The sequence below is a fragment of the Coregonus clupeaformis genome, chromosome 27 (genome assembly GCF_020615455.1).
Source record: "Coregonus clupeaformis isolate EN_2021a chromosome 27, ASM2061545v1, whole genome shotgun sequence".
In the NCBI taxonomy this organism is placed as follows: domain Eukaryota; kingdom Metazoa; phylum Chordata; class Actinopteri; order Salmoniformes; family Salmonidae; genus Coregonus; species Coregonus clupeaformis.
In genome coordinates, this window is record NC_059218.1 from 1,950,024 (window position 1) to 1,961,025 (window position 11,002).

Below are 11,002 nucleotides of genomic sequence, written 5' to 3' on the forward strand. Positions count from 1 at the left end.
AGTTTAAATCGCCAGACCCCGCGGTTCAGTCTCTTCCTTGTTCCACATACGTCATCTGTCTGCGACGCTACAGAAGTGTGAGGTGGCACGGTAGCAGCTAGTTAGCTAGCAGACCTAGCTCCGACATGGTAAGTTGTTTATTCAAGTCTTAAACATAACATTTGATTAAATAACTTGGTGGCGGTGATGCAACATTTATTGGATGCCAACCGCCATCAAACCTCATCGAAGAAGAAGTAGGTTAACTAACTTCACCCTCCAAATAAATGCATGTTTTGTGTCTAAAATGGAAGTGGTATCCCTGTTTTAGACGTTTTTATTGCAAGCTACTGTAGATAGCAAAGTTAGTTGTAGCCAGCAGAGCTAGCTAGCTTGATTCATCCAGAATAGTTCATTCTGTTGTCTTTTACAGGTCTTGATAAGACAAGGTTTCCCTCAAATTCAGTCAGGAACATGTCCAACTGAAAGATATAGAGCCTAATAAACCTGGAAACTTGTGTTGACAATCTAAAAAGCCTTCAACTAACAGTCGTGAAGAAGCCTATTTGTATTTAGCTGTGATTGAAACGTATTTGATGACTTTGCAATAGCTATTACATTACATACAGTATGATTTAGCTACCCTGGTTATGTGGAGTCATAGATGCATCCTAGAGAGACGATGGATGTTGAACCAGTAATAACCTCTGTCATTCCCTCTCTAGTCTGCCATATTTAACTTCCAGAGCCTGTTAACAGTGATCCTACTGCTCATATGTACCTGTGCCTACCTCAGAGCCATGGCCCCCAGTCTCCTGGACAAGAACAAGACCGGGTATGTACTGACAGTGTTATCACACTGAGCTAAAGCTCTAGGTCTTACCTCAGAACCTTAGCTGGCCCCTAGCCTGCCAGAGAAGAATATGACTGACAGGATTATCCCACAGAGTTAAGGTCCTAGTTGGTAGCTACCCTTCCACAGCCCAGAGGGGTATACTGCGAAGGAAGCTAGATCTACTCAGGGTTTTCTAAAGCTAGCCAGCTTCAGTTAGCTTCACATTCCAACTCAGGCTTCATCCGTACCGAGACGGTGGACACTGCTTGTCCGCCTGCCGCTAACTCTAGCAGGCTTGTAACCGCGCGTGCATGTTGCACATGGCTAGTCGAAAGCTGAACTCTTCATTCAGACAATGCTGAAACATCAATCCATGAGCGAGTCAGTGCCACATTTTCATGTGCCGAAATAAATGCACAAGCATTTTCCCCCCACTCCTATCAATAAAATAATTGTATTAAGTCATACAAACGTTTTACTGTGCATGAAGTGTCAAATGTATTGTGTCATTACAGAATGTGTAATGTGACAGGTATTTTAACATGACTATTTTTGAGAAAAAAATAAGAAACCCGCACACTGCTCTTGCTAGTATCACTGCTCTTTATTAAGCTTTACGTATTGGCCTCAAGGCCGTCATCAGAACATTACTATTTTTAACACGCAAAACAACTTTGATTAATAAAATATTTAATCAGTCGTTTTCCTCAAATTAAGGGGATGATGGTCCTCAACTTGTGGCTCAGACACTTCATTCAGGATAAATGGAGTTAGCCCCAAGTTAGCCTGCCCCGGAGCAGGTTAGATCTGAAGGATTCGTTGCCATAGAAATGTACCTGGCTAAAAGGTGAGCCACTTTTGCGGTACTGGTTATCCCGAGTTGACCAAAGTTACCTCGGTAACTCCTCAAACCTGATTTGCAGCATAGGGCTCTGGACTCTTAGCCTGCTAGAGAAGAAAAAACTGGGTACACTGGCTGTATCACACACTAAAACCCCTACACAGACAGTGTTGTTCATCCACTGAGCTATAGCCTAGATTTGTTAGCTCTGAAAGACAACATTCAAGGAAAGCGATGTTACCCCAACTGACAACTTCAACCCCAGCAGCAATCCAACTCTGATACACTAACATCATTGCTCAACCCATCATGCCTGTCCAAGCACTCTCGCTATTCTCGGAACCCATAACCAAATCTCACACTAGGTAGCCAGCTAACTACCTCAAGAGACTACTCTTCAGATTTGTAGCTCTCTACTCAGATCCTCTGGCTTTGTTGACTGTATTCCACTTCATTCATGTAATGCTCTGGGAAGGAGAATGGAACTTTGTGTGTTATGTTTTCCAATAAAGACGACAGGAATTGTTTGTGGCCACTAGCGGTAATTATTCATTTCCCATTGGTCTCATTTCTCATGTTGGGAAATTGGATGTTGTTATACACTGGTGGTGGATGGAATGCCCCCATGGAATGTAAGTACTTTGAAACCTAGGGAAAAGCACCATGATATGCTATCCGTCATTATGTCAAAGACAAAAAGCCAATCTGTCCCGCTTTCTAAATGTGTTCTACTAACCCAAACGTTGGATATCGTTTTTTTTAATGAATACCTATTTTCCACGGGGACTGGTATCAGCAGTGATCTGGTGCTGAGTGTGTGTTTAGACAAGCCAGTGATCCTCTGTTGGCTAAAGGAAGAGAAGGGAAGAAAGGATCGGGGGGATGAGTGCTGGCTGAACCATTGTGACGCTCTGTCTCCAGTAGCTGTTCTGCGGAAGCTAAACCCTTTCGACAGACAGACAGACAGACAGCGATGAGGGATAAATAGAGAGGGATAGTGTGTTTGTTGTGGGTTTAAGCCTCTCCAGTGCAGACAGACTCCATGAGGAGCGCTTACATGCCGTCTACACTCTGACTTCTCACCCAGGGTTTCCCAAACTCGGTCATGGGGATGCCCCTGGGTGCACGTTTTGGTTTTTGCCCTAACACTGCACAGCTGATTTCAAATAATCAAAGCTTGGTGATTAGTTGGTTATTTGAATCAGCTGTGTAGTGCTAGGGCAAAAAAACAAAATGTGCACCCGGGGTCCCAGGACCAAGTTTGGGAAACCCTGCTCTAACCCCTGACCTCTCTGTGTTGTCTCATTCACAGAGTGGGGGCTCTGTCCTAATTCTTTTACATGGCTTCCTGTTATCATCTCCTCTCCCTCATAGATACGTGGGACTGCCTGGATGGATTTATTAAACTGCCCTGCTTTCACATATCAACTGCTTTTAGATCAGATGTTAAGAAGGAAATGAGACAAGAAAAGAAAGGAAGCTGTTTGAGGTGGTTGGGGCTTGACCTTGGAGACAGTGGGTGCGTAGTCTGGAGGAGCCATCAAGCCTGTCAGGGCCACTTGAGACTTGGTTGGCGCTCTGTCTTCTACGACCAATAGTTAACTCTGACTCCCCCTTCTCCCTCCTCCTCTGTGGCTGGTACTGAGGGGGAAGGAAGTGAATTCAACTGTCTGATCCCCCTAATCATCCCCATCAAGATATGGACACGCGCACACACACACACACACACATACAAACCCAATTTCCTTCTGCCGGTTCAGTTGAGGGCTAGTGGGTAATTAGGAGCCTCTAGCATCACCTTACTGCACCTCTCACTCACTCAGGCCACGTGTGTGTGTAATAAACTCAGGACCCCATTATATGTCAGTTCACTGACTGTCCCCTTCCTTACAGTATATGGACCTATACACTGTGTACAGTGCCCTCAGAACAGCTTCAATTCGTCGGGACATGGACTCTACAAGGTGTCGAAAGTGTTCCACAGGGATGCTGGCCCATGTTGACTCCATTGCTTCCCACAGTTGTGTCAAGTTGGCTGGATGTCTTTTGGGTGGTGGACCATTCTTGATACACACGAGAAACTGTTGAGCATGAAAAACCAAGCAGCGTTGCAGTTCTTGACACAAACAGGTGCGCCTGGCACCTACTACCATACTCCGTTCAAAGGCACTTAAATCTTTTGTCTTGCCCATTCACCCTATGAATGGCACACATACACAATCCATGTCTCAATTGTAAAAAGGCTTAAATCCTTTAACCTGTCTCCTCTTCATCTACACTGATTGAAGTGGATTTAAAGGAAAAATCCACCCAAAACCACTCATTCCTGTAATTTACATTTTACATTTACATTTTAGTCATTTAGCAGACGCTCTTATCCAGAGCGACTTAAAGTTAGTGCATACATTATTTTTATTATTTTTTCATACTCCCCGTGGGAATCGAACCCACAACCCTGGCGTTGCAAACGCCATGCTCTACCAACTGAGCTACATCCCTGCCGGCCATTCCCTCCCCTACCCTGGACGACACTGGGCCAATTGTGCGCCGCCCCATGGGTCTACCGGTTGTGGCCGGCTACGACAGAGCCTGGATTCGAACCAGGATCTCTAGTGGCACAGCCTTAGACCACTGCGCCACTCGGGAGTCCATGTTAAATAACACTAATATATGAGAACAATATTTTTTGTGAACATGTGTTTCATTTTGGTGTTATAATAAGGTTGGTAGCAACATGGAAAATCATTGTGGAAATCTGTTGCAGTTCAAGTCGACTACAAAATCCCCAATGCAATGCTCTCTCTATGGGCTGGCTGGCTAGCAAAAGTAGCTACACACAATAATACCAAAAACAATATCAGCATGTAACGTAGTTAGTTAGCTGAAAAAGATTGCCTAAACAAACTGCACTATCAATTTAGGTGTCTACAATCTCACCATGTTCAACCTGCAGATCGATGTGCCTCACAGAGTGGAGTCTAACTTTCGCATCGGCAGATATACTTTTGAGGAGATGGAAAAGTTGCCCATGCTACGACAATGATTCACGATTATACAGTGTATTCGGAAAGTATTCAGGCCCCTTGACTTTCCCACATTTTGTTATGTTACAGCCTTATTCTAAAATGGATTCAATAAAACATTTTCCTCATCAATCAACACACAATACCCCATAATGACAAAGCGAAAACAGGTTTTTTGAAATTTTAGCAAATGTATTACAAATAAACAGAAATACCTTAATTATGTAAATGTATTCAGACCCTTTGCTATGAGACTCAAAATTGAGCTCAGACGCATCCTGTTTCCATTGATCATCCTTGAGATGTGTCTACAACTTGATTGGAGTCCACCTGTGTTAAATTCAATTGATTGGACATGATTTGGAAAGGCACATACCTGTCTATATAAGGTCCCACAGTTGACAGTGTATGTCAGAGCAAAAACCAAGCCATGAGGTCGAAGGAATTGTCCGTAGAGCTCCGAGACAGGATTGTGTCGAGGCACAGATCTGGGGAAGGGTACCAAAACATTTCTGCATCATTGAAGGTCCCCAAGAACACAGTGGCCTCCATCATTCTTAAAAGGAAGAAGTTTGGAACCACCAAGACTCTTCCTAGAGCTGGCCGCTCGGCCAAACTGAGCAATTGGGGGAGAAGGGCCTTGATCAGAGAGGTGACCAAGAACCTGATGGTCACTCTGACAGCGCTTCAGAGTTCTTCTGTGGAGATGGGAGAACCTTCCAGAAGGACAACCATCTCTGCAGCACTCCACCAATCAGGCCTTTATGGTAGAGTGGCCAGACGGAAACCACTCCTCAGTAAAAGGCACATGACAGCCCGCTTGGAGTTTGCCAAAAGGCACCTAATGGACTCTCAGACCATAAGAAACAAGATTCTCTGGTCTGATGAAACCAAGATTGAACTCTTTGGCCTGAATGCCAAGCGTCATGTCTGGAGGAAACCTGGCACCATCCCTACGGTGAAGAATGGTGGTGGCAACATCATGCTGTGGGGATGTTTTTCAGCGGCAGGGACTGGGAGACTAGTCAGAATCGAGGGAAAGATGAATGGAGCAAAGTACAGAGAGATCCTTGATGAAAACCTACATCTAGCTATATATTGAACTTCCATCCTCTCAGGCCAGGGGCACGAAAATGTAAGAAATAATGGTTGGATCAGAATCGCCATTATAATCATTGGCCAGGACCGAGAATTAAATAAAACCACAAGTCCAAATCCCTATCTCCATCCATGGGTAATTTAGGAAAGGGCCGATTTTAGCTAGCTAGCCACCGGAGGACAACAACGCAACAAGATGCAACAATTGAAGTTGTTTCTGTCAATAACTTATGCTCTCAATGCGATTAGATAGGCGTGATGCCAAATCCAAACTGGCTTCCCTTGACACTTTTATTTTGGTGTGCCAGGACCATTCACAGTTGAGCTCACTCAGTTTAGCTCAATGTTGATTGGCCATTATTTTATACTTTTTTTTATCAAGGGAGGCCAAATGCTTGCTGGTTTCCCTTGCATTCAATGCTACAAGCGACAACAATGTCATACTCTTTTGGACCAGACAGCATCAGATAGATGGCATACAGAGACAGAGGGGCGCTGTTTCGCTTGCTCGGATGCTTTCTCCGGTGAGATACTGTTCATTCAGCCTCTACGCGAATTGAAGGAAAATTATGAAATGCACAGAGACGAAAGATCATTTGTCTCATATTTTTTTCTGGGGAAGCCTGGCTTCCCTTGGCATCCATGAATACACGCCACTGTCTTGTCTCCAACTGTTTGAAAAGCATGTTAGCCTGTCCGCTTTGTCAAGTGGCCTACCTTATTTCTCAGAATGAGATTGAGTTGCCAATTCCTTATATAATTGTGTTATGCTTATTGGACATTTATAAAACAGACTAGACAGCGAGTATAACATGCTGCTAGCAGTACCCCAATCCCGCGCGCGACAAACTGAGCATTCATTGTCCAGAATCAATGTTCATTGATACTCTCGTTTTAGTAGTGTCTGGTCTGACATAAAAATGGTATCGTTAGAAAAGTTAACTTCTCCTCTATAGTAAAATAATGTCTCAATGTGTTTTGGTGTCCATATGAGCGATTCTGTTGAACCAAACCTTAAATGCAAATAGCGAGTTGAAACCGCTTGTCAGAGAGAAAGATGTGATCTCTCTCAACTTTGTTGGCGAGAGAGGCAGGGGGTGGGGCTTGGTGTGTGTGTGTGTGTGTGTGTGTGTGTGTGTGTGTGTAAACCATAGAGGAAGGTTTCACTCCCGCTAAAATCTGTCAAAAATAAGGCCAATGCGTTTCTATGGGCTTATTTTGGTCCTTCCCGCCTTTGGGACAAAGACTCCCATTGTTAGGGCGGAGACGTGCATCTTGTCATTATATACAGATCTTTGGTGTAAATGGGAAGGTGCACAGAGGAGCGAAGGAGACGAGACCAAAAATACAACATGAGAACAAGCGGTCATAAATGCTCATAAAAACGAAAAATAACGAAACCTTGATTCTTGCGATACAGGCATTTGGAATATCTTGCAAAAACATACATTTGAATTCATCAAATGAATTTGATACATTGCCCAGCCCTAATTGGGAGTCTATTGGGCGCTAGCTCAAAAACCAAACATTAGCATGAATTTCGTGAACAAGAAGTACAACATTACAAATATTTTCTGAGATGTGAGATAATTAACTTGCCGTCTGTAGTATCGTATAGTTTTGGAATTTGGACATTACGTACTTTCAAGGAAAATAAGCATGTTTCTCGACATCTACACTGACTTTGAGAAGGGATCGCGTGACGATTAGTTTAGCAACCGCATGACGATTAGCTTAGCAACCGCGTGACGCAGCATAACGTGAACGCGATTGGTCGACAGTCTGCTGGGTGGGGCGTTACACGTTCCTTTATTCATTGGATTCCTATCTCATTTCTATAATATCTCTGGCAACTGCACCATGCAATGCACCCTGGACTAAAGAGGCAGACAAATAGGAAAAATGTGCAAGACCCTCTGTTAAATTACACATTTCTCGAGGTAGGAACATCACAAAAATAAGAAGACATCATCCCGAGTTATGACATCGGCCAGTATTGAAATCTGACATGTATGATAGACATTTTTGTGATCTAAAAGTCGTATTCCTATTAACTTCCAGTGTAGTGAGAGCGACTTTCTCATGGTGCTACGTAATACCGGCCGGATTTCTGCCTGCTTGAACTCTAATAACTCAAATACACATGAAAACATGAACTGACCCAGGGAATCGATAGAACATCACTCAGAGATGCACAAAAACAATATAACATTCAAAATGGGTCGACCTTTCCTTTAACAAGTGACATCAATAAGGGATCATGGCTTTCACCTGTATTTACCTGGTCAGTCTGTCATAGAAAGAGAAGATGTTCTTAATGTTTTGTACACTGTGTAGATCTGTGCCTCTCAATCTCTCTCTCTTGAGCTACTCTTTGCAAGTTTGCTCATTAAAGGGGCAATCTGCAGTTGCTACATACATTTTTGGACATATAAATTAATTATATGTACCCATTGATTCTTTTTTTTAGTCATTTAGCAGGCACTCTTATCCACAGCGACTTACAGGAGCAATTGGGGTTAAGTGCCTTGCTCAAGGACACATCGACAGATTTTTCACCTAGTCGGCTCGGGGAATTGAACCAGCGACCTTTCGGTTACTGGCACAACGCTCTTAACCACTAAGCTACCTGCCGCCCCATCTCATCAGCTTAGTTCAACTGTCGCACCCCATCAGAACCCCAAAGCAAATCTAAACAAACATTGTTTAGCGTCAAAACATGGTTAAAACTATACTTTTGATATAATGGATGGTCAGTCCTTGCATCCATACCTCTATGAATTTGAGTGGTTACATTTCTCCAGCCCCATTCCTCAGCTTTTTACCGAAACGGGCGGCTAAAACACGTTATTGTTTAAACTGATGATTGCTTCTTTAAAACATTGATGGTTATGTAAAAACAGTACTTAAAACAGTATGTAGCTAATTAACATATCTATCCCCTCTTTTCAGGTTCTTGGGTATCTTCTGGAAATGTGCCAGAATAGGTACGCTGTTTGGTGTTTGTTATATAATCAATAGTTTTATCATCTAGAACACCGAAGACTTGTGATGATGCCCATGTATAAGGTGCTTGCTCTTTTAGTAGTCAGTGTTGGTTTAGTGTGGTGAAAGCATTGAGTATTTCCATGTTAACTTCTGAAGTCTCCCATCATCCCCTCCCCCCCAGGTGAGAGGAAGAGCCCATACGTGGCGGTTTGTTGTGTCATCATGGCCCTCTCCATCCTCTTCTCCGACTAACAGCCTGCCCTGCCCCGCACACTAAGCACTGTGGGATTTCTAGTGGAGGTCTAAAGAAGATGGAGTCATCCAGCAGTATGAGACCACGATCACAGAGGAGGCCTGTATGGGACACAGCTGTTTCCACCAGTTTGTCTTTGGTAGGGTGTCGTGTGGGGTGCAGATAACGGACAGTAGTAACACATAGGGACCCTCTCTGGAGAACAACACAAGCCTCCCTCTTCCATCCCTCCTTCTCCATCCCTCCTTCCATCTCTCCTTTTATCGTTCTCTTCTCCGGGTGGCCATTTCACAATTCAGCCTCAATCAGTTGTTAAAATGGCCTCCTGGACCTCTGTAAACAGACAGTTGTTGTTTATATTTTCTGCTGTTGTCGTGTCCTATGTGATATTATCCCGTAGGGATCGCCCCATGTCTTTCCCTCCACTCTGATCTGTAATGAGGGCCATGTGGTAGATGGACAGAGGTTGGAGAGTAGTGTTTGATAGTTGAGTGTTTTGTGTTTTTCTGTACATAAAAGACCCCATGGATGAGACTGTTGAACCGCTGTTGACGGTCCCACTTGTGCCTTTCTGTAGCACAGGAGTCTGTTTTTTTATCATTGTTCACAGGGTGTATGTCACAAAGCAGGATTAATGAGTTAGCCTAGCCAGCTAACCTTCCAAAATATTATTGAAATATTAACCCCGTATTCAACTAATGTTCTCTTTCTCATTCAGAAAATAAGTATTTGATTAGTGTTAGCTAGCTAGCTGATTGATCCTGCTTGGTGAAACACGACCCTGTGGTTGCGTTACAGGTTGTCTTTATTGCAGTCGTGATATGAGAGATCTGATGATCTGTGCAACGTGACTGCAATCAGTGCGACTTGAAACGCCCATTATCTCTAATGACACCACTGCAGCCAAACTGTCATTAAATCTGAAGTGAAGACAACTGTTCTCATCTCCTGAGGGATTCTCTTACTGTTTGACTTGTTGGCTGTACGTACAGCAGTCGGGAAATCTCCTAACACAGAGATTGTGTTAGGAGATCAGGCCAAATCCCCATTACTACATAATGGCCACACACACACACACACTGGAGCCCCACCCTTATCCAAAGCCCGGTAGCCTAGAATAATGGTTGTATTTACAGATCTTGAGGGGTTTTTTCTACCTGGGGAAGGCTGAGGGGGGATTGGCATTAGAGGGACTGGTGTAAGAGGAATTGGTGTCAGGGAGACTGGTGTAAGAGGAATTGGTGTCAGGGAGACTGGTGTAAGAGGAATTGGTGTCAGGGAGACTGGTGTAAGAGGAATTGGTGTCAGGGAGACTGGTGTAAGAGGAATTGGTGTCAGGGAGACTGGTGTGGAGGGATTGGCACTAGACTGTGTTGCGTTGGAGTGGGTCAACAAATGAACTCTCTCCAGCCAAGGTCTGGATCTTTGAAATTGGCAGGTTATAGATTGGACTCCCATTGATGCCTGGCCCAACAGCAGAGAGAGCGAGAGAGAGGAGGGAGAGATGGGGAGGTAAAAAATCTTCTTCAAGGAGGACATTTTCTCCTCCTGCAAGACAGTTCTTTTGTGTTTCTTCCATTTGCGAATAATCGCACCAACTGTTCTCACCTTCTCACCAATCTGCTTGGCGATGGTCTTGTAGCCCATTCCAGCCTTGTGTAGGTCTACAATCTTGTCCTTGACATCCTTGGAGAGCTCTTTGGTCTTGGCCATGGTGGAGAGTTTGGAATCTGATTGATTGATTGCTTCTGTGGACAGGTGTCTTTTATACAGGTAACAAACTGAGATTAGAAGCACTCCCTTTAAGAGTGTGCTCCTAATCTCAACTCGTTACCTGTATAAAAGACACCTGGGAGCCAGAAATCTTTCTGATTGAGAGGGGGTCAAATACTTATTTCCCTCATTAAAGTGCAAATCAATTTATAACATTTTTGACATGCGTTTTTCTGGATTTTTTTGTTGTTATTCTGTCTCTCAATGTTCAA

General features: G+C 43.8%; 1 protein-coding gene across 1 annotated transcript; it reads left to right on the forward strand.

Moving 5' to 3' along the window:
• The first annotated feature begins 49 nt into the window (after window positions 1-49).
• On the forward strand, window positions 50-9,952 carry tmem167a (transmembrane protein 167A). Its single transcript, XM_041850609.2, has 4 exons — window positions 50-128; window positions 705-814; window positions 8,729-8,763; window positions 8,946-9,952. Exons 1-4 carry the CDS (start codon window positions 126-128, stop codon window positions 9,014-9,016), a joined length of 219 nt encoding a protein of 72 aa, XP_041706543.1. The 5' UTR covers window positions 50-125; the 3' UTR covers window positions 9,017-9,952.
• Window positions 9,953-11,002: the final 1,050 nt, after the last annotated feature.

What these genes read in the sequence shown, in the direction of transcription:
- tmem167a (XM_041850609.2), top strand. An exon ending in CTGGACAAGAACAAGACCGG is followed by an intron (nt 815 to 8,728) that starts GTATGTACTGAC and finishes CCCTCTTTTCAG; the next exon opens with GTTCTTGGGTATCTTCTGGA. An exon ending in CTGGAAATGTGCCAGAATAG is followed by an intron (nt 8,764 to 8,945) that starts GTACGCTGTTTG and finishes CCTCCCCCCCAG; the next exon opens with GTGAGAGGAAGAGCCCATAC.